General features: G+C 44.2%; 1 protein-coding gene across 1 annotated transcript in view; it reads left to right on the forward strand.

The window, feature by feature from the left end:
• Positions 1-773: 773 nt before the first annotated feature.
• The window catches only part of CTNNAL1 (catenin alpha like 1), a 45,626-nt gene continuing 22,033 nt past the window's right edge, over positions 774-24,366 (forward strand). Inside the window, exons 1-6 of the mRNA XM_035124569.2 lie at positions 774-1,110; positions 17,028-17,217; positions 19,533-19,720; positions 20,338-20,457; positions 22,672-22,761; positions 23,235-23,405. Of these exons, the coding sequence (XP_034980460.2) occupies positions 838-1,110; positions 17,028-17,217; positions 19,533-19,720; positions 20,338-20,457; positions 22,672-22,761; positions 23,235-23,405 (1,032 nt within the window). The 5' untranslated portion in view covers positions 774-837. The remainder of the gene's footprint in view (positions 1,111-17,027; positions 17,218-19,532; positions 19,721-20,337; positions 20,458-22,671; positions 22,762-23,234; positions 23,406-24,366) is intronic.

Below are 24,366 nucleotides of genomic sequence, written 5' to 3' on the forward strand. Positions count from 1 at the left end.
ACTTCATTAAATGCATAGTGTTAATCCTGAGTTGCAGGTAAGTGGTACCTCTACTTACGAATTTAATGCGTTCCAAACGCACATTTGTAAGTAGAAAAAATTTGTAAGTCGAATCCCATAGAAATGCATTGGGAGAAAAAAATCGTTAAGTAGAACAAATCCTATCTAAAGCGCATCCAAGATGGCGGACGGAGCTCCATTCGTAAGTAGAAACATTCGTAAGTAGAGTTATTCGTAAGTAGAGGTACCACTGTACATGGTCTGACAAGGAAGTTTTGGGTGGATCATACTGGCCTTGCCAGATTTCCCCCTTTTCTTCTCATGGACCAACACGACTGGCTTGCTTTGCTTTTGGGTGTGCCCAAAGGAGGAGGAGGAGGAAGAAGAAGAAGAAGAAGAAGAAGAAGAAGAAGAAGAAGAAGAAGAAGAAGAAGAAGAAGAAGAAGAAGAAGAAGAAGAAGAAGAAGAAGAAGAAGAAGAAGAAGAAGAAGAAGAAGAAGAAACTGAATGTAATGCCATCTTGACGACTCGCCAGTGTGCGAACTAACTGAAAAGAATATGAGTAATGCAAGAAGAAGCCCTCGCCCGTGGCGACGACTGGATAGCTCGCACGCGCACACGCGCGCGCGCAAGGAACCAGGCCGCCGCTTGGGGAACCAGCACTACCAGTCGTCGGGATGCGAAGACACGCGTGTGTGGCCGAAAACTGGGCGGGCCGGAGGGCGGGGGCACCGAGGCTTTTCGGCCGGAGAGGAGTTATATGCGCTGCGAGGAGGAGGTGGGGGGAAACCTCAAGCTCGGCGGCTGCCATTTCCCAGGGCAGAAGGCGGGAAGGCGATGAGGAGGAGACAGGGGAGGAGCGCGCCGGAGCCGGAGAGCTCCAGCCGCCGCCGACACCTCCTGCTCCTCCTCTCCCAGGCTGGAGAGCCGACGAGTAGCGAGCTGCGCGGCTCCGGAGCAATGGCCGCGTTCCCCGGCGGCAGCGGAGTGTCGTGGCCGCGCTCGCCGCCCGGCGCGGCTCTCGCCACGGCTTTGGGATGGGAGCCGCTGCCGGGGCTGCAGATCCGCTCGCGCTCCGTGGAGCAGACGCTGGTGCCGCTCGTGGCGCAGGTAGCGAGCTACCCGCGGTCGGTCCGTCCTTTCTGTCGGGATGCCCTCTCCCTGCTTTCGTCCTCACCCCCCCCCATCCTGATTCTATACAAATGCAATCCGGAGCCGCTCCGAATCGGGGCCGCCTTCCCCCAGGGCGGGCTTTGCGCGCGCAGAAGTCCCCGTTTCTACTTTCGCCCGCCGCTTAGCCATCGCTTTCCCGGGTAGAGTTTTAAGGTGCTGGGGGTATGGTGGTGTTGGGGTTTTTTTTGGAGGCTAGGGTGTTTGCATAAAGCATGCCGAAGCCGCCGGGAGTATGCATGCCTTGCTTGCAAAAACCCTCCCGATTTGACGACCTCCCCCCCGCCGCCACCCCCGACCTCCCCCTTTCCCCCTCCCGGCCATGAAACTGCAAGGAGAGCGATTCGGAACATCGGTTTGTCCGCACGGGAGCCGGGCGGCTAAATCGAGACTTTTTTAAAATAAATGAAGCCCCCCCCTTTTTAAACAACAACAACATCCGACTAAAAGAGTTTTGTGCTCAGAGGGGGAAACCTTTTGGAATCCCAGCCCGGCCTTTGTTGTGCTTTGCTTTGTATTTTCCGCTTTCCTCGGGCCCAGGACTTCGTTAGATCCATCGCTAGCTGTGCGGGACTTTGGGGGGTGGGGAGAGAGAGAGAGTTTCGACTAACTTCCGGAGGATTAGCAGCGGCGTTCAGCGCAGCCTTGCACTTCGTAGCGAAGTTTTTGCACGACCGGTTTTGTGTGTGTATGTGTGTGTGTTTAGAGTTAATATTGCATGGCTGTGTTACCTTATCCGAGAACGATGTGCAGCACGTATCCCTTGTAGGCTGCCTGCAAGGCTGCAGGGCAGGAATTTCAGCAAGGACAAATGCAGTGCACTAGCCACTTCAGCGCCCAAGTGCTCCACAAATAGTGCCATAGAACTTCCGTAGGTGTCTTTACTCCCATGATCGCCCCATGCGCTTTACCGCAATGGCTCCACCAGATTAAGGAATGTCGTGCTTTATTTTAAGTTAGGACCAAGTTCTTCAACAGAGGGAGGGTGTACGAGCAAGCCGTTACCCACTACTTAAACAAGTGCATCTGAAAAGAACGAAACTTATTCCCGAGTAAAAGTATGCACTAAGAAATTCACTTGCACAACAATGGAAATGAAGGGAGAGCTGCGCAAAAGGCATCATCTTGTTCTTGTGCTGCTCCTGTTCATTTCAGTGGAAATGTTCTGTTGAGCACCCTGGTGGGTTGTGTCCAGTGGTATCAACCTTAGAAAACAGCTAGGTCTGCTCACAGCGGACCATTGCCTTTCCTGCTAGTCCACTTGAGCAGGAGAGGATTGTTAAACCGCAACATTAATTTTGTAGAATGTTACCGGTATGTCTGTGGGTGTGCAGGGAATTTCAAACATCTCACTTCGGCAGCCAGAAAGAGTGGGAAATCGGAGCAAAACAGAAAAAAAAAACCATACTTGGAAACATCATTTTTGACATTCTTAGTGAATGTATTGTTTTTAAAAGCTGTGCAGAATTGTGTGTGCATAAGAGACTGCTGACAATGTTGTAACTCATCAATGCTTATGATATTGAACGGTATAGGATTACATTGTACATGGTTTGTTGTGAACAAAGTTACTCAGAGTGACGCTTCCTCTGCTGCTTTGTAAACTGGAGTGTTATCAAGTACAATGCTGTCTAAATTTGCTTACTGTAACCTGGTTCCCTCCAGATTTTCCTTGATTACAATTCCCAAAGTTCTGACCATTGGCCTTCATGGCTGAGGTCAAAAATATCTGCGGGGCAACCAGTTTGGTAAATACAGGTTTATTGTTTAGAAAAGAAGCCCACAAAATTACTAGCCCATATATTTTTTAACTGTCCTCTCTGCCCATACAAATTCCCTTTAGTAATTTGTGGCTCATTACCACCAGAATTACCATACCAACTTGCTTTGAAAAGCTACTTTGCTTGATCATCTGACGGTGAGTCTCAATTTCCATAGGCAACCATGCGGCAAGAATATTGGGTGCTATCCAATCAGCCCTTTAGTGCAAATATTTCTGCTTGCACAATGGCATTTCCCTGTGTCCTCTTCCTACACGCACCCTAAATCTGCTCTGGCGGGGGGGGGGGCAGAAAACCAGAACAGATGTGTGTGTGGGGGGGAATTCCCCAGTGGAAGCAGAAATCCTTGCGCTGACAGAACTGGTCAGTTGGATACCAGCTATTGAAACAATTTACATTGTGCAACGCGGTCTGCAGCGTGAAGTTACAGCCTAAGTTGGTGAGAATGGAGGGAAAATCTCCAATAGTTTTGAGGTTGGCCTAAAAAAAAAGGTAGGATAACTGGAAATAACAGAAACAAAGTATATGCAAAAACCAACTTTAGGAAAGAATCCATTTAGTCTTGTTTCTAAGTATTACCTTAGTTTGTAAGCTGTAAACAGCTAGAAGCTGTAATTCTAAGTATTTCTGAGTAAATAAGCACAGGATTGAGTTTCATGCACACCTTTCCCAGTAATTCCCATGAAGTTAAATTTAGTTTAAATTGGGGTGGTAAACTTATTACCCTCTGGAAGTTGTTGGGCTCCTACTTCCCTCAGCCCCAACCATCATGGCTCATGATCAGGGGCGATGAGAACTGCTGTTCAGCGACCTCTTTCCATCCCTGGCTTAAAGTATACACTAGTTAGATGTGTATTGATGCACAGATAGTCACTCACAGAATTCCAGACCCAATAATGGGCCAAATAGATCTTTTACCATCCATTGGACCAAAACTTTTTGTTCTGAAAACTTTGGAATTCTTAGCCAAGGTTAAATGAGTAGCATATACAGGTGGCGGCCAATTGTTCAGGCGCGTCCAATTGATACGTGACAGCCTCCCTGTGGAAATGCTTGTACACCATGCTTGCTGGGCTAAACTGAAATGCTCCCTCTTTCCCAGATGTGCCTATCTTTTTTGTCACCACGAAGCCAAATAGGAGTGAGGACAATGCTTCTTACACATAGCTTGCTATCTTGTGGGGAGGAAATGGTGTCTTGTGACAGCGCGAGACACCATGCCTTTGAACCAAATTAGTCTTGTGGCACCCTAAAGTCTTAACAAATGTATTATGGCATTAGTTTTCATGGACACAAGGCCACTTCCTCGATGAGGGGAGCAAATGGAGGTGGCAGTAACAAAAGATGATTGGGGAGTTTTGAAGCTTCATTAATGTTTGAAAAGTTGACCTGGGAATTTTTGACTCAGCCCTACTTAGAGGTCAGGCACTTTGGTGGAACAGTAGAGCAAACTCTTGTGGGTCTATGAATTTATCGCCATTATTATGTATATCCCTCCTTTCTCCTGGTACAGGATCTAAGATGGCTCACAGCATGAATGAAAACAGACACAACTAAACCACACTAATCAATGTACTGTAAATATTTTTAAAGCTCTATCAGACAATGTTTCTCTGTCTTCCTGTTCCAGCTACTCCGTTCTGTTCCACTAGTTGTCATGTTTTTGTCGTCTCTCACTCACTTAACATTTCGTGCCATTGAGTAATTATGGGCTACCTTGAGTCTCTCTGTATTTCTCTTGGGTATTGGTAGTGCAGTTTGGCTACATAAAAATAGAAGAAGACTCTAGTTTGCATTAGTACATAGAGTGGCAAAGCACAGTCTAGATTACCGGGAGTTAGTTCCATTGAATTTAGTTGGATTCACTTCTGAGGAAACGTGCAGGATCAGGTGGTTCTTGCTGAGCTTTATATGGTAGTGATGAATAATATTTATATGAGATTTCTCCTGCTAGGCTATTGATTTTTGTTAGTGTCCTGTTTAAACTGGCTTGGTCACATTCATTCCTCTTGGGGGGAAACTGCCTAAATGCAGGATGTCTTAAGTGAGTTGTGGGTTGTGGTGCAATTGTGGCATCCCCAAATCACTTACTCTAGAGAAGAACCCACAGAAATATGCTTAGTGACTGAGCCAAGAATAGGCAAGAGCGATGATCTGTAGCTGCAATGCAGAGTCAACTTTCTATCATCCCTGATTGCAGCTCCGCAGGGTCCCAGGAAGAGAGAAGATTTTCCATGACCTACGGTAGTACTGGATCCTTTTTTAAAAACTGATGATTGAATCTGAGACTATGTCAGCCTTCCTGCCTGTTTTATCTGCTCCTAGATCTTTTCACAATATCACCGTTGTCATATTACTTCCCCTCCTCCTGTTGCTGTGATCCTATCTCGTGCTTTGACTCCTGTTGTTGGCTGCATCAGCTTCAAGTTTCTAGTCTTACCTTTAAGAATTTCCATTAGTACCGTAGATCTCTTCTCCCATCTCCCCTTATTCCAAGATACAGCATTTCCTCTAGAAATGACATAACTGTGGAATCTCCTTCTAGTTTAGAATATGGTAGAATATGATCTTGACTCCTTTGCTGTGGTGATATTTTCTTACAAGCTATAGTCAAAATCAGGGCTACAGTTCAAGGCATCTACCAGTTTGGGCATGAAAGGTTGAAAGGTCAGATACTCTAGGCAGAAACATTTCCTCTAATGTATTTTTCAGTGGAAAGAAAAATATTTCTAAAACTGCATTGTTTCACAGCATTTATTGGAATACAGTTGGATACATTACCAGTAAGATTGGGCCATTTCAAAGTTGTACTTTAACTTGTTTCAGGTCACTATCCCTAGGAAGCAATTATGCATAGCTCTCTGGGTGTGCTAAAATTACTATGTTAATAGCTTTCAGGGCCTTAATGTTATTCCACCACCCCCAAATTAAAACATTGCAAAGGAAGTATATGCTACTGAGCTGTCATGTATTTGGATATTTTTGGATATAAATATTCCAATTTAAAAAAATTCCAAGCAAAGAAATGAATTTGTTTGAATATATCCAAATAATAACTGTCAAGTAATAATTTTCAAGTAAAGTATTGAATTAAAGTGCACTAAGTGCACTTTAATTATTTCCTCCCTATAATCAGATATTTCAGTTTAGCTACTTTTGATAGGTAGAAAGACTTTTGAGATCCATATACTGTACCTCATTACAGTGTACTTTTACATGTTTACTTACTACATGCATTACAGAAACACGCTATACTATACTGGATCAGTTATATAGGACATTCAGAAATGTTAAGATTTAAAAATCCCCCCCCCCAAAAAACCAACCCCACATCACTGGGACTCAGAATCATGTATTCCCACCATGCATAGGAAGTTAAATGTGACCCAAGATACATACATGCAGATGATTTCTGATTTGTCTGATTTTAACCTTCCCTCCTACCCTTTTGGGAGGTGGAAGGTCTGTGGAAATTAGGCAAAATGCAGAACTGTTCATGTGCTTAAGTCAAATTTTGTTTCCTATGTGTGGTGGTGAATATGGACTTATGCGGAGGCACGCCCCATTGCATTCCTGGGGTTGTCAGTGTTTGAACCAGCCATATAAATACTGCACCCCTCTCTTCTGTATGTGCTAAAGGTGGAGAGGTTCATCGGTTTACATGCCTTGCATTATTCTTTTGAAACAATCACCCCTCACTCTCCCCTTAAATGGTGCACCAGTACACATGCCCTTAGATATTCCAGCTATCACCATGACAATTGTTATCGTATCTGGTATTTGGCATAATATGGTTGAGTGTTGGATTAGGATCTAGGAGTTCAGGGTTCAAATCCTTACTTAGACCTGAAGCAGTCACTAACTCCCAGTACCACAAGGTTGTTGTTTGAATAAGAGGGGGAAGAGCCATGTATAACCTTGGGCTTCTTGCAGGAAAGGTAAAGTTAAAGGGACCCCTGATCATTAGGTCTAGTCGCGACCGACTCTGGGGTTGCTGTGCTCATCTCGCGTTATTGACCGAGGGAGCCAGCGTACAGCTTCCAGGTCATGTGGCCAGCATGACTTAGCCGCTTCTGGTGAACCAGAGTAGCGCACGGAAACGGCGTTTACCTTCCCGCTCGGAGCGGTACCTATTTATCTACTTGCACTTTGACGTGCTTTCGAACTGCTAGGTGGGCAGGAGTTGGGACCGAGCAACGGGAACTCACCCCGTTGCAGGTATTCGAACCGCCAACCTTCTGATCAGCAAGCCCTAGGCTCTGTGGCTTAACCCACAGCCCCACCTGCATCCCTGCAGGAAAGGTAGGTTCGAATAAATGCGGTGAAATAAAAGCTCCCGTGTTCCTTCCATGTGCAAGTTGTTTGCAGTTGAGCCTTGCAGCTGTAATTGCCTAGGATGGGGTTTTATCCCCTGGAGAAGAAAGCATTCTTGCAAGGTGTGAAGCTTCTGTTCACCTTAGGTTCCTACCTTATTGCAACCACAGGAATCCTCTTGTTGTTGATGGAGAAACAATCCCTGTCCCTGGGGGACAGGTGCGGTTAACAATGCACATTCCAAAGTATCAGTTACTCTTTCTAGGTATCATTGTCCCGCCCTTTGCATCTGTAAAGAGCAAGAGGAATGTAAGAGAAACAGGAGATTTTTCTGGGATTGGGGAGGGGAGGTTGCCTTGTCAGGTAGGTACGGGTTTTGTTGAGGTTTCTTTTCTTGGTATGATACAGTAGAGGAATTTAGCAAATGGACTTAGCAATAATTGCTTTATTGTTAAAGAACCATACCTGTTAAAGAACCATACCTGAATCATTCTTTTGTCTGAATGGTGTTATTAGTTGAACCAGTAGTTATAAGTAGCATTAATCATGAGTTCGGTAAAACAAAGCTACTACAGAAGCTCAGCAGGTCATGAGGTTAAATGCTGGCAGTGTACTTCTTGCAAAGGTGGGGGGGGAGGAGGTCTGCAGAACAAGGCCACCTGGAGCCAAACTGGATACAGAAAGGGAGGCTGCTTCTCACAGCTGATAATGATGGTGTTGTAAACTGAAGTTTGAAAGCAGATGGGGCGTGTGCATACCCTTGATCTCAGTAAGGAAAGAGTGCTTTGTGTCCGTTTGACTAGGGGATGTTATAGAAGCAAAGATCACCAGTGTCAAAGCGATGATTCTTCAACATCAACTTCGTTGGACTGGTCATGTTGCTCAGATGCCTGATTATCATCTTCCAAAGCAACTAAACTATTCCAAACTTAAAAATGGAAAGCGTAATGCTGGTGGTCAACAAAAGAGGTTCAAAGACTCTCAAGGCAAATCTTAAAAAATGTAGTATAAAGACTGACAACTGGGAAACACTGGCCTGTGAGTGCGCCAATTGGAGAACAGCCTTTACCAAAGGTGTCATGGGCTTTGAAGACGCTCAAACTCAGGACAAAAAGGAGAAATGTGCTAAGAGGAAAGCACATTTGGCAAACCCTCACCTTGATCAACTCCCGCCTGGAAAGCTATGTCCCCACTGTGGAAGGACGTGTGGATCCAGAATTGGCCTCCACAGTCACTTATGGACTCACTTATGGACTCACTTATGGAAGGCAATCTTACTCTGCTACGAGTGATCGCCAAAGAAGAAATGAGAAGATATTGCATGTATTCTAGGGGTTGCCAGCTTGGTGCCTACAGACACATAATGCCCACAGAGGCCTTCCTTCTTTGATACCCCTCAGAGGTCCCCCCCCCCAATTGAAATGAAGCTTGAAAGATCTAAAGTATTGGTCCTGCTGTTGTTTTTGAGTCAAAGAATATGAGTCCACCACCCAAACACATTCATCATTTGATAAATGCCAAGTTGTGTTATGATGTTTATGAGCAGCCATTGTAAATCAATTCCCACAGATGGCTCTTATCTTTCAACTCATCCCGAACATTTGATAATCTGGGTAACAGCAAACAGCTCTGTGTCTTGAGCTGTTCGATGTTTCCCTCGCTGTGCACTGAGCTTAGATTAACGGAGCACTTCCTCGATTTTTAACATAGACTTAATCTATCAGGTATGCAGCTAAGTAACAGATTTAACTCTTGGTAATATTAATACCACTTGAAGAACTCTAGACGCGTGAGGCTGTATGAGGAAAGAGACACTTGGTAATAGAATGTCAAGGGTCAGTATACTAAGATACGGTTAAAAAAGAAGCATTCAAAATCAGTATTATATATTCAGGGTATTATTCATTACTGTAAAGTGAATGCCCTTTCCCCTGCCCCCAAGATTCAGGCTAAATCATGACAAAGTATGAAGTTTACTTCCATGTGTCTATAAATGATCTGTTAGACGTAGAATCGGAAATTTACATATGCTATAGGTAATTATAAAGATGCCATTGTGTGAGCTGTTCTCTTACAGGCTGCTTATTTGTTTAAATGGAGTGGTGATTCTCAAATTGCAATGTAGGAAAAAGTGAAATCATATTGGGGGCGCATTTCCTCAGTTGGAGGATTAGCAATGGTGCACAGACTTTCTGAATTACAATTTCGAAACTCTTTATGTAATAGTGTGCAACTGCAGGATAGTGTTGAGTGGGTGGTGCTGTGTTCTAAACCACTGAGCCTCTTGCTGATCGGAAGGTCAGCGGTTTGAATCCCCGCGACGGGGTGAGCTCCCGTTGCTCGGTCCCAGCTCTTGCCAACCTAGCAGTTCGAAAGCACGTCAAAATACAAGTAGATAAATAGGAACTGCTACAGCGGGAAGGTAAACGGCGTTTCCATGTGCTGCTCTGGTTCGCCAGAAGCAGCTTTGTCATGCTGGCCACATGACCTGGAAGCTGTACGCTGGTTCCCTCGGCCAATAATGCGAGATGAGCGCCGCAACCCCAGAGTCGGTCACGACTGGACCTAATGGTCAGGGGTCCCTTTACCTTTACCTATCTTAATAAATAGTGTAATAAATGCCATTTATAAGCAGGTGCCCGTGTATAAATATATTTATGCCTTATAAAAAGAAAAGAAAAAAATCGTTTTTCTCCCTGGCCTTGTATTTTTCATGAACCTAACAAAAATTTGTCACAGGCTGGAAATAAATTTGTCATTGGAATAGTTTTAGCTTTACTTCATGTGCAGCTGAGTTATGATTTAGACACAGTTGCTGTTGTTTTTTTAAAAAAGGGATATAAAGCATCTTCATGTGTAAACCAGTATCTGAGATCTGGTTGTTCCGAAATGCCCCCTTTTTGAAGGCATTGCATGATTTAGAGATATCGCTGATCTATTCTCAGCTGTTAAAAACGTTTTGTTCCTAGCAAAGGCTGGGTTATTTAGCAGTTGGTCAGAAAACAGGCATTCTGGTTTGGTTTCATTTCCTCCTGGGCGCATGTGATAAGCCCTTGTCTGCTGTTCCAGAAATGGGAAGAGCTATGTTCTGTGTCATAATTTTGGCTGGGTGCCTGGAGGGGCAATGAGTGGTCTGCATATGTGAGGTTTAATTCTGTAAACCACCTTAAAGTTGATTTTATTATTCCCTGGTGAGTAGCGGGAGGCCTGGGCGTGAGAATGTGGAGCAGATGGTTTATTCTGCCTGCCCTGTGTGAAAGAAACATTTCCATCCCCTTTCTCTTGAGTGCATTGTTCTGCTTCCTCAACTTTGGCTAGTAGGTGATTTTCAAAGGATTTGGGTGATTTTGAGAAGCGACTTTTGCCTCATGGCACAAACACACAATGGCTGAATAAGAGGCTAGAAATTTAGTATCGTTTGCCAGGAGGGCATCTAAACAAACAAACATGACACTTTTATTTACATGTCGGTAGAGTGGGAGACTCTTAAATCTCAGGGTTGTGGGTTCGAGCCACACACTGGGCAAAAGATTCCTGCATTGCTGGGGGGTTGGACTAAATGACCCTCGCGCTCCCTTCCAACTCTATGATTCTGTGATCCGCAGGTGGAAGTGAACAAACTATACTGCGGACATTCAGTGGAGATACCCATAGGGCGGTAAATCCCAGAGTTTAAAATAGCCAATTGCTTTGTTTTCCCTTTGCGATGTTTTGGACGCACCAGGACTCTTCAAGAAAATGCATAATTCTGGATTTCTTTTAGGATGAAGGTCTCCATCCTTACATATGCTTTTGTTGTGTGCAGCAGTGGCTGGATCAGGGGGACGGGGAGGGGGGAGTTTCTGCTCCTCTAATTATCCTCTTGCCTCCTGAGTTTAATTTTGCCGTTGTCTTTCCCCATTAGCTCTGCAGCTCAAGGCTTTGGCTGGCAACAGACTGTTTAACACACTTGTCAGTTTGAATGTTTCCTATGGGCTTCCCAGAGTCGTGCTAATTTCGCTCTGTTGGCCGTTCTTAATTGTGTGAGCAGCGGCAGAACAACTGAAGAGTCACCCCTTGAAGGTGCTCTCCCGTACAGCAGAATCGTTGCTAATGGTTGTGATAACTAAAAACACTGATTAGCAAGTTCCATTCATCTCAAAAGAGAATTAGAAGAGTTTCTAATTAGGGTTGAAGTGTTTAGAGCTGGAGGTGAAATGTTTGAAATCAGGATGGGGCAACTTGAGCAACACTGGCAGTACAATCCTATATACTCCTGTACTCAGAAGTATTTAATTCAGTGGGGCTGTGGTCTAAACCACTGAGCCTCGTGGGCTTGCCGATCGGAAGGTCTGTGGTTCAAATCCCCATGACGGGGCGATCTCCCGTTACTCTGTTCCAGCTCCTGCCAACCTAGCAGTTCGAAAGCACACCAGTGCAGGTAGATAAATAGGTTACTGCTGTGGCAGGAAGGTAAATGGCGTTTCTGTGTGCTCTGGTTTCCGTCACGGTGTTCCGTTGCACCAGAAGCGGTTTAGTCATGCTGGCCACATGACCCAGAAAGCTGTCTGGACAAACGCCGGCTGCCTCAGCCTGAAAGTGAGATGAGCGCCGCAACCCCATAGTCGCCTTTGACTGGACTTAACTGTCCAGGAGTCCTTGTCTTTTTCCTTTACCTTTGCTCCCGCAGAAAAGTGGGCATAGTGTTGCAGTCCAAGAGTCCTGTCAGAAATGTATCCTGGGTAGAACCACAACAACGCGTTACTTTTTAGCCGCATAAAATTAAAGCCTTCTAACCATTCTCCAGGACACAAGTATATCTTGTGGACTAGAAACTTCAGTATTTAAAAAAACCCCGATGTTTGCATTCCTAGAAATGTTGACTCCATAAACCACATGCTGCTTGCAGCTTATATAAGATCATGCAGAGGACACAGGAGGCGTAAAGATCATTGCAAAAAACAACAACCCTGAATTGGTCTGTAACGAATTTTAATAGCTTGCCTACTTGCTCTGAAACAAATGTTAACATGGCCTAAATAGATATTTGTTGCAAGGAATAAGCACTTTTTTATTTTTTTAAAATAAAACCCACAAAGTTCAGTAGATTTTTGGTCTTGGGCTTATTGCCAAAGAGAATTTCCTCCTTGTCCCTGTGATCTGGGTCAGGGGTATTGAATAACGTGAATATAAGTTAATTTGTGCCTGCACAGACTTGCCCACGCTTGAGAGGCAACCTAATTATTCTTGCTTGATTTCGGAAAGGTTCATTAAACCTTACCACGAACAAGATATCTCAGGGCAGCTGCTGTTGTCTCTGACACCTTCCTGGATTTCTTAAAGCCTTCAGTTCATCTTTATGGCTTCGTGCTTCCTGTGGTGACGGAAGGACACACAGTTCTGTATCCCCATGTCCACTCTCCCATACAATGTCATGAATGTTTGGTTGCTCCTCTCCCTTCTCTTTCTGCAATGTGAACACCAGCCACCAGCACTTGTCAACATTTGACCTATTAGCAGTGCTATTCCTCAGCATGTTTACTCAGAGGTCGGCCCCGTTGAGTTCAATGAGACTTACTCTCATTAAGAGTAAACCAAGAGCACAATCCATTGGGAAACTCTTCATTGGGAAGCAACACCATTGAAATCAATGGGAACAGAGCAGCACTGAATTCTTGGGCTGCCTCCATACATTTTATTAGTGTTTATACAGGAGAGAATTCCAGGGATTGAACTCTGAAGATCACAGTCTCCCCTCTTTCCTTATTTCCAGAAAGGAATTGGCTTCCCACAATTTACTTCAGTGTAAGTTCAACCAGCTTGTGTTTATGTGTGCAAAATAAAGCCAGCTACATTTTACTACAGGAATTGGCAACTGTTTTTTGGTCAGTGGGCACCTTTGGAGTTTGAGAAAGTGCCATTGGTGTGCACACTAGAATCATAGAATCATAGAGTTGGAAGAGACCACAAGGGCCATCCAGTCCAACCCCCTTCCATGCAGGAAACACCATCAAAGCATTCCTGACATATGCCTGTCAAGCCTCTGCTTAAAGACCTCCAAAGAAGGAGACTCCACCACACTCCTTGGCAGCAAATGCCACTGTCGAACAGCTCTTACTGTCGGGAAGTTCTTCCTAATGTTTAGGTGCAATCTTCTTTCTTGTAGTTTGAATCCATTGCTCCGTGTCCGCTTCTCTGGAGCAGCAGAAAACAACCGTTCTCCCTCCTCTATATGACACCCTTTAATATATTTGAACATGGCTATCATATCACCGCTTAACCTTCTCTTCTCCAGGCTAAACATACCCAGCTCCCCAAGCCGTTCCTCATAAGGCATCGTTTCCAGGCCTTTGACCATTTTGGTTGCCCTCCTCTGGATACTTTCCAGCTTGTCAGTATCCTTCTTGAACTGTGGTGCCCAGAACTGGACACAGTACTCCAGGTGAGGTCTGACCAGAGCGGAATACATGGGGACATGTGCTCAGAAGAAGCAAGCACAAACTGAACAGGAAGAGCAAACAGTCTCTCTTCATTGTGGGTTTTTGAAGGAACGTCTCTGAAACTCAAATTCCCAGCATGTTAACACGCTTGTCTCAGTGACGTCTCGCTGGCTCGGTCATGTCCACAGAATGGAAGATGGCAGGATCCCCAAGGGAAAGCAGGATTCTGGTGCCAGACCTGCTGGCAGACCGACTCTGTGTTACAAATAATAATAAATAATAAATTTTTATTTATGCCCCGCCCTCCCCAGTCAAAGCTGGGCTAAGGGCGGCGGACACAGTAAAATTACAATAGGACATAAAAGAAAAAAACAATTAAAGTACAGGTTAAGATGCAACTTAAGTTTAAAATTTTTAAAAATGCAGCCTCATTTTAAAATAGCCCAAATCAAAACCATAGGGAGGAAAAGTAAGGGTCAGACTGAGTCCAACCCAAAGGCCAGGCAGAACAACTCCGTCTTGCAGGCCCTGCGGAAAGATGTCAAATCCCGCCGGACCCTGGTCTCTTGTGACAGAGCGTTCCACCAAGTCGGGGCCAGTACTGAAAAGGTCCTGGCCCTAGTTGAGGCCAATCTAACCACCTTATGGCTTGGGATCTCCAGAATGTTGTTATTTGTGGACCTTAAGGTCCTCCGTGGGGCATACCAGGAGAGGCGGGCCTGTAGGTACGAGGGTCCTAAGGCGCATAGGGCTTTAAAGGTCAAAACCAGCACCTTAAATCTGATTCTGTACTCTACTGGGAGCTAGTGCAGCTGGTAAAGCACTGGATGAATGTGGTCCCGCGGCAGGGACCCCATAAGGAGCCTCGCCGCGGCATTCTGCACCCACTGGAGTTTCTGGCTCAGCTTCAAGGGCAGCCCTGCGTAGAGCGAATTACAATAATCAAGCCTGGAGGTGACCATCACATGGATCACTCTGGCCAGATCAGGGCGAGAAAGGTAAGGGACCAACTGCTTGATACAGCAGAGATGGAACAAAGATGTCTGCATACATGGCATGAAGGCTGGCAACATCAAACTTTGCTGTATGGGAATCCCTTGCAGACAATAGCAGTGCCTGGAGACAGGCAGTCTAGTTGTGTATCCATCGCAGTGACCAGAGGAGGAATGACTGCTGGGAGGAATGCAGAGAGAAGAAACGCCATGCTGCACCTGCAGAAGCAAAACCGGACACCTTCCTCTGCCCAAGCTGCAACAAAACATGTCTCTCCCATATCGGTCTCTACAACCACAGCAGGAGCTGCAATTATCCAAAAAATTTACTTTACCCCTCGAAGGTGCACTCTTCCATTGTCTCCTGAGACAGACCAATACCAACCTATTTACCAAGATCGTCCATGGGCACCATAGTTACTAGTGGGCAAAATGATGCCTGGACAAAATGATGCTCTGTTGGCAACCCCTGTTTTACTGTAAGGAAGTTTTGAACGTCTCTGTATTCATGCAAGCCCCAGCATTAAGGTAAAAAGCAACATTCATTTGCACAACAACTGATTGGGTGCAAGGCACCCCACTGCAATGTACCCATACAGCAATGAAATCTAATTTACAGTTAATATACATTTCTGATTTGCATTCTTCTGACAATGCAATGAATATTTTTGCCATGAGACTAGTGGTTATCCAAGGATAGCTGATCCCGTAAACATCATATGAGGTTCTACCACCATGTTGTCTCCTGCCAAAGAAAGAGGAGATTTATTTAGGAAAAACTTTTGCCCATTTATGATAGTATGCGCAACAAATAAGTTACTGGAAACAAAACAAAAAATGACACTGAAACATTGAGATAGAGATTATTAGAAACTGTTAATTCATGATCTGGAATTGTGTGAACTTTCTTTGGATTGCACCCACAAATGCTTTGCTTATACTTTTGTATTTGGTTTCTAACAGATAAAGTTATTTTAGCTTTCGGATAATGAACGTAACCCATGGGTGCAAATATAAACAGAGATCAGGTGTTTTTCTTGTTGCATTAAGCTAAAATATTGTGTTAGAAGGGTTCCAGTTATAGTTTTAATCCCAGGAGTGTAGCTCATGCAAATGTGTGATACCTACATGCAGACTGTAGCATACAAGAGTTGCGCAGCCCTCTTTTTCACTGTCTTGGGAAGCCACAATTGCCTACGACTCCCCAGAGTTTGTGTCACTTGCACACAAAATGTTTACACGTTATTTTAATAGGGGAAAGTGGTTGACACATGAAGTAGCCATTAGTTTTCAGGTGTAAAAAGCCACTGAATTGCTTTAATCATGATACAGTAAGCTCACACACCTTTAACTTGTGCACATTCAGCTTTACACGCTTGGCAAAAAATATCTTAAAATTTTTAAAAGGGAGTCAGAAAGAGAAGTGGGCACCTGGGAGAAAAGACTTTGGCAATCCCACTTGCTGTTGCACCCAATGTGTTTTGACCATACACAATTTAGGTGTGATCCCTGGAACGTAACCCCTGCATAGGTTGAGGGCTTCCTGTGCTTGAAAGACACATCATGTACATTCTGGAAGAATAGCTATGTTAGGCCCAGTTCATACATTTCCTGGGCCAACGGCTCCCTTCACAAGGAGGAATAAGTGTGTGCTCTCCCTCTGACACACACCTAATGTTAAGCGTCAAGTCTAAGTCGTGAAAACTGTGTGCATGTATGCCTGATCTTTTTTTGCGGGGTGGGGAGACATAATCTGAATTGGGCCTCCATATGGACCATCATCATCATGAGTTATATTACCTAGGCTCCCTTGCATCCTTGGCAAGGAGCTGTATCAGCATATGCACCTGTTCCCTGTGCCCTTGGCAATTGCTGGCTCTCTCTTGTCTTCCTTCGTGATTCTTGAGCGTCCCTGCGCTTGCGCCCTTGGCAACTCCTAGATGCACCCCTGGTGATGCTAAGCCAACTTGTGGTTTAGTGAAAATCTGTGGGCTCCCTAAAGAGCTGCTGGCAGTCAGTATAAGGCCACTTTCTAAGTTCCCAGAACATTTGTTGTGGCAGGGTCTGAAACCTTCATCAGATGATGATGATTAATTTGATTACTTAATCACCGTTCACTGTAACGTCCTAGGGTGGGTTGCAGTGATTTTAACAATACAATATTTAAAAACAGTTTAAAGCATTGCAGTCACACAGCTAGAGTGGGTCCTAAAATATATCTCTCTCAGGTAAATATAGTTTTTATGTTCCTTCCCCCCACTTTCTATTATTGTTTTGAGTTGAGCTTCTCAAGACATGCTGACACACAGTTTAATGGGCAATTTTAACTGATAAATGTTTTTTGCTTTCAGATAACCACCCTCATTAACCATAAGGATAAGCCAAAGAAGTCAGACAAGACTTTGAGAGCAGTCCAGCAAGTGGGCCAATCCGTAAAACTGGCTGTTGGGAGATTCGTCATGGTAGGCGAAGCTATAGCCAATGAAAACCAAGAGTTGAAAGAGGAAATGAAGGTTGCCTGCACTGAGGCAAAGCAAGCAGGTAAGTGGGTATCGGAGGCTTGCCATCATCTCTGCTGTGAGAACCCCAGAAAACTCTTCCTTCCTCCGGCTGCTAAAGATAGCTTGAGAGGTAGTGATTAAAGCCATTGGGCGTTGATTTGGCCTGCAAGGAAGAGTTGCAATTTAAATCTTTTTTAGTATTTGGAGCAGGGCTCATATCTCCCTACTGGGATTTCTTCTAGCTAGATGTCTACTTTTTTTGCTGAAATTGTACTAACTCCTTCTGTTGATTATTGGCATATAGCCAGTTGGGTAAAGTGAAGCATTAACCTGGAGAAATTGTGGGATGACCCAGCTCCTCAGGGATAATTCTTATGTGATTATGTAAAATAGAGACTGTGGTAATGATTGTGTTGGATCATTGGAGAATCTTCTGGAAGGAAGTCTCAGGTGTCTAGGCATCTAAATTGGGGGTGACTACATTTTGTACTCTCTAAATGATCATGTAGAAAGATGGTCAGTCAGAGAGTGAAGCAAAAAGTTTGCCAACCCCCCCCCCCCAAAAAAATCATGGCCCAGTGGTGTGGCTATAAAATGATCACAGGAGACCTCTGCTCACATAACAGCCTTGCAATAAACACCCCTTCCAATGAATTATTATTATTATTATTATTATTATTATTATTATTATTATTATTATTATTATTTTGAATTTATTAGTCACTTGATCTTGCCCAGGGCAACCCAAAGCAACTTAGAACCAAACAAAGGTAAAGGTAAAGGGACCCCTGACCATTAGGTCCAGTTGTGACCGACTCTGGGGTTGCGCGCTCATCTCGCATTATTGGCCGAGGGAGCCGGCGTATAGCTTCCAGGTCATGTGGCCAGCATGACAAAGCCGCTTCTGGCAAACCAGAGCAGCACATGGAAACGCCGTTTACCTTCCCGCTGTAGCGGTTCCTATTTATCTACTTGCATTTTGACGTGCTTTCGAACTGCTAGGTTGGCAGGAGCTGGGACCGAGCAACGGGAGCTCACCCCGTCACAGGGATTCGAACCACCGACCTTCTGATCAGCAAGCCCTAGGCTCAGTGGTTTAACCACAGCGCCACCTGGGTCCTAGAACCAAACAAATAAGCAGACAAAAAACAAAGTTCCACATAGATAAATTAAAACCAAGAGGAAAAAGAAATACATTTAAAACACCCTGCCCACTTCTAAAAGCCCACAAGGCCAAGGCCTGGTGATGGAGGAAAGTTTTTGCCTGGCATGTTTCCAGAACCTGAGAAAATAATGGAGGAAACCCTAGTTTTATACTTTAAAACAATAGAAAAAGAAGGAGGCATTATTGTGCCTCACTTCATCAATAATGAAAACGAAACGGCACCTGACTCTTCCAAACAGCCCATGGATTTAAAAACTGATGCAGAATGCAGCTTTGCAAAAGAACTAGCTGCTCAGTTCCAGAGTTTTAAAATAGAATTGATGGAAACTTGGAAACAACCAGTTTAGCTCTAAGAAGTTTTTTTTTTAAACAAACATAGGCACTTGGGACTGAAGATATTGGAAAAGTGGTGTTAGAAGTAGAGTTGATACCTGACAGTACTGTCAAAAAATTGAAATGAGAGAAGCAAGTAATGAAATAGCAACTGTAGGAGGCAGAAAACCTAGTCTTCATCATGATGGAAGATGAAAATGAATGATGGGTTGAATTAGAAAACAGAGAAATACCTAGTCTCCCAATATAGATGCTTGCATTGTGGAAGCAAAAACTAAGAACACTTCCAATGACTTAAAAGGATTCATCTATCCACTGGTCAAACTGTGGAGAACGAGAAAAGAAAAAAAAATGTCGTCATTTGTTTCACCTTTTAAACCCCTTGCTTTTCACCCAGATCCACTTCTTCAGATACACTGTTCTTCAGATACACTGTGCTTAATCATCATCATTTGAGCATTGGAGTGATTTGGGAGTGGGCTGGGAATCATAGGGGATGGGGAGATTTGCATTTCCTTCGGCAGTTATTTTCCCTAGACCTTTGGCGCTGTTGATTTAAGATGGCATACATGCCTCAATACAGTCGTACCTTGGTTTTCAAACAGCCTAGTTCTCGAATGTTTTGACTCCCGAACAATCAAAACCTGGAAGTGACTGTTCCGGTTTTTGAACGTTCTTTTGGTAGCCGAATGTCCAATGGGGCTTCCATGCAGCCAATCAGAAGCCCCGCTTTGGAATGCAAACACTTTGGAAGTTGAACGGACTTCCGAAATGGATTCTGTTTGACTTCCAAGCTACGACTGTACTCAAAATAGTTCTGAATCTGTTTTAATTACTGTACTTTGCTTAATTTGTAGGTGAGACAATAGCACAGCTTACAGATGTAGCTACCATGGACCATCCAGAATCTGATGGCCAGATAACAATTTTCACGGACAAAACAGGAGTGGTAAAGGCTGCAAGACTGTTGCTTTCTTCAGTGACTAAAGTGTTGGTGTTGGCCGACAGAATAGTTATTAAGCAAATTATAACTTCTAGAAACAAGGTATTCAAGGTTTTCTGAATACGGGCACTTCATGCTTGCATGACTGAACGAACTGAGTGAGAATGTGGTTTCGTATAGGACTGATAGCATTCCATTTTATAGACTTGTCAAAGCTATGGTAAATGCTTTAAAATGCTGTTGATTTTAATGGAAGTTAGTTAAAATAAATTGGACCCAGGTGTACAGACGGTGACCGTTTTGCGCAGGGGTTCCGTTCCTGGTTCCCTCGTGCGTCAGCAAAGTGCGCTTTTTGCCTGTATTTAACTCATACTAGATTGTATCAATTATGTATTAGCTGTTTTTTGAGCAGCGATAATAACCACCCCCTTAATATGTAACTGCTACACAGCAAACCACAGAATTGGATTTCTTGGTGCTACAATGGGAATAAATGAACATAAATGACCAGATAGATTGGGAGTTGAGCTACATGTTGGAATCAAAAGGCGGGAGGAGACTTGCAATAGGAATAACTGACTTGAGTTGGGTGGCCAAATAATGTAAGAAAGAAAATTCTTGCGTCTAAAATGCAAAACTAAATGTTTCAGAGATTTTTCCCCCTTTACCAGTGATATTATAGATATGTCATTGATAGCTTTATTCAATATGTTTGGTAGGTCCTTGTAACAATGGAACAGCTAGAGAGAGTGAGTAGTTTTCAGGAATTCGTGCAAATATTCAGTCAGTTTGGAAATGAAATGGTGGAGTTTGCCCATCTAACTGGAGACCGACAAAACGTAAGTATTGCGAGAAAGCCTGTTGCCCTGTGCTTAAAAAAAAGTAAATAAATGAAGTGTTTTTAAGCAAAGTACTGTGTTTTCCCCCTGTCTGCTTCCATAGGAGAGGAACAGTCATCTGTTCTGCCACATTAAAAACTCAGCATATGAGCTTCATGTACCTACACACAGCTGTTTCCCTGCTCCCTTCATGCTGGAGGGACAACAAGCCAGGAAGCTGCAGTCAACCATAGCTTCCTGTTAGGTCCAAGCTGCCAGCAAAGGCATAGGGAAGCCATTAACCATAGTTTGCTGGGCAAGATGTAATGAGAAGCTATAGTTGACTGCAGCTTCCTGGCTTGCTTCCCCACTCGCCTGAAGGGAGGAGCGAAGCCGCAGTGTGCGGGTGGAGGAAGTTCATCCATACCTTAGCTTTCCAAGTGAAGATTTCATCATCTGAACACGGCCATTGAGTGTAGGCTACTTTGCAAAGATGGGCAATTTATTGGGTATCTTAAGGCATAAAGCTCTTTAGGAACATTGAGATTTCATTTGGCTGTCATTGGCTGAGAGCTAAATGCAGCCTTCACTAACTGGTGCCCTCCATCTGGGGCTGATGTGGGGTTGCAGTTCAAAATATTTGGTGGGCGCCAGGTTGGTGAAGCCTGCTAAGTGGAACTGTCAGCTTCATAAGCAGTATACCTCTGAATGGCAGGTGGGCGAGACAAATAGTTGGGGAAGGTAGTTTCTGCTTCCGTGTCCTGCATGCGTATATACTAGAGGCATCTGGCTTGATATTTTTAGAAACAGGATGTGGCCTGGATGGACCTTTGGATCTGATCTGGCAAAGGGGTTCATACATTCCTACAACCATTTTTGGCAAGGGATATCCGTGTATGAAGTAGACGACTTTAGAATGAGACAAGCTGGTGAACGAGCCTTGAAATGGGACGAGAGGTGTGAATCGCCCAGATCAAATAGATGTAAATGAAAACAGCCCCAGCGTACTCTAGGCGACCTTAATAAGGAAATCAAACTATTTGTGCTCCAATTACGGAGGGTGACTTTACATAATCAAAGAGCCATGTGGGTTTGTTTCCATTATCTGGATTCCATATTTGTCTTTGATTGCTGGTAATAGATCCCACATGGATTGCTAGTTCACAATAAACAGTGGAAGCCGCAACTTGGCAAGATTCCTATATCACGGTATCAGCCTAGCAGCCATTTCCTTCAACCACCCTGCCTCTTGATCAGCTTCCCTAGTACTCTTATTCCCTACCCTCAAACCCCACAGCATATAGCTTCTCCTGACCCCAAGGTTTGTGAATGTTGTTCGGCCTCTTCTGTATGATTATCCCCTTCTTAGGTCTTTTCCTTGCCCCATTTCCTGCAAGACACTTACTCCTTCCTTTGGGTCAAGGACGGCCCACTGCGTTTTTGCTACCTGAGGCAAAATCAGAAGGTTTCCCCCCACCCCACCCCCGCAGCATTGCTAAAATGGGGTTGTGTGGCTGTGGCGGTTTCCAGAGAGATCCCATAGAATGCAAAACAAGGCAGACAAATATGTGATGTTTTATATATTTCCTGCGTGAAAGAACATTTATGATTCAATGGAGATTGTGCATATCATGGTAGCTTGGAGATTTATACGGCAAAGGTACACATGCTATAACTGATACCGTATAGCAGGCATGTCCAACAGGTAGATTGTGATCTACCGGTAGATCACTGGACGTCTGTAGTAGATCATTGGTAGATCACTGGCTCCCCCCAAAGAAGCCCAACAACTTTGGCTCCCCTAAAAAATGCTCAACATTTTAACCCTTCACCCCCCCAAAAAAACAGGGCTTTCCTCCTGTCTCAGAAAAGCTCAACAACTCTGACCTGAACCCCTAAAAATGGGCCTTCCTCCTTCCAAAAAATAGCCCAGGAAACTAGTTCTGTGAGAGGGCTGGGGATCTCTAATACAGAATTAGCACTTCATCAAACTACAGTTCTCAGGGTGCTGGACTGGAGTGCCACAACAGTTAATCTATACTAAAAACTATGTAGGTTGGTAGTGTAGATATATCTGAAGCCTGCAAACAAGCCATAATGTTTAATTCCACCCGAATTTTACAGAAAAGCTGTCCAAATACCTCGTCGTGTCCTCTTCAATAAAAATTAGATAAGGAAGTAGCTAAGCTCTTTGATTGACTATCCAACAAGAGTGTTTTCATTTTCCTTCCTTAGGATCTGAAAGATGAAAAGAAAAAGGCCAAGATGGCAGCAGCAAGGGCTATTCTCGAGAAATGTACCATGATGCTTCTCACTGCTTCCAAGGTAACTTGTTTTCTCATGTGACATTAGCAAAGCAAAGACTTTGGGAGCCTTTTTACTGCAGCAGTACACAGAGGAGAAATTGACGGAAGCAACACCAGTCAACACATAGGGAGGCTAGAGGGTTTTCCAAAAGGCAGTGTTGACAAATGCAATAGCTGACTAATTGATGGGATTGATAAGCAGCCTTGGCTGTTTCGCTTGAGGGAAGGAGGCAGAAGCATAGAGAGATTCTTCCCTGCAGCAGAAGCTGATTTAGGGCGGTGCCTCTGGTTCCCCTGTACTGGGGGGGGGCACAGGGTGCCACAAATTTTAAAGGTGTAGTGCATGTGCAGAATTGAAGGCGAGAGGCTGGAAGGTGCAGTATTTTGGCCTTGCACAGGGTGCTGCTGAAATTTGAAAGGCCAAAGTCTGCCCCTGCCTGCAGACTGCCACAGAGACGCCTGGATAACACTTTTTCAACCTTTATTTCCAAGACCTGTTTAAGACATCCTGACTGTGAATCAGCACGTGTAAACAAAGGAGCCGTGTTCCACAGGATGAGACTAGCTTTGGAGCAGGTAATAGAGATCGTAACAGACTCTCGACCCAGTGGAGAGAATGAACCAGGCCCAGTGAGCATCTATACTGGCATCAAGGAATTCAAGGTAAGGACAAAATAGTGGGGGTTTTGTTGTTGTTGTTTTGAGAGTGTGGGTTAAATCCCTAGATGGATACACATGAAAACCACCTTCTGTATACTTGGATTGAAAGGCGATATAAGATTCCTTTCCTCCAAGGGAAAACAGGAGGCACTCTTTCATGGAACCACAGTGGTACTAAGGGCCCTTTATATATTCGTGTAGAAGTAAAATGAATGCTGTTCAATTTCAAATACCAGATAACTGGCAGTAGGTGCCAGAGTTTTGTCTGCCTTTTGTGCAAAACAATTAAAAGAAAATTAACCCAAGAACACTGGTCAGTATTTAAGGTCCCCAGCCCTAATCTGCGGGTTGCCATTGGATTGAAATTTATTCTGATCCTGATTTGATTTTAGGATGTATTTTAATTGATTGCCTGATTTTAATGTGTTATACATTTGATGTTAGGGACCCAGGTGCGTTGTGGTTAAACCACTGAGCCTAGGGCTTGCTGATCAGAAGGTCAGCGGTTCGAATCCCTGTGACGGGGTGAGCTCCCGTTGCTTGGTCCCAGCTCCTGCCAACCTAGCAGTTCGAAAGCACGTCAAAATGCAAGTAGATAAATAGGAACCGCTACAGCGGGAAGGTAAACGGCGTTTCCATGTGCTGCTCTGGTTTGCCAGAAGCGGTTTTGTCATGCTGGCCACATGACCTGGAAGCTATACGCCGGCTCCCTCGGCCAATAATGCGAGATGAGCGCGCAACCCCAGAGTCTGTCATGACTGGACCTAATGGTCAGGGGTCCCTTTACCTTTACATTTGATGTTAGCCGCTCTGACCCCGGTTTTGGGCGGAGTATAAATTATTATTATTATTATTATTATTATTATTATTATTATTATTATTATTATTATTAGTTTCTGCTGTGAACGATATTACTGAAGGTGTTCTAAGTTGATATAAAGACAAATCCAATTTGAGAGGCTTC

This window comes from Zootoca vivipara, chromosome 8, assembly GCF_963506605.1.
Source record: "Zootoca vivipara chromosome 8, rZooViv1.1, whole genome shotgun sequence".
NCBI classification, from domain to species: Eukaryota; Metazoa; Chordata; class Lepidosauria; order Squamata; family Lacertidae; genus Zootoca; species Zootoca vivipara.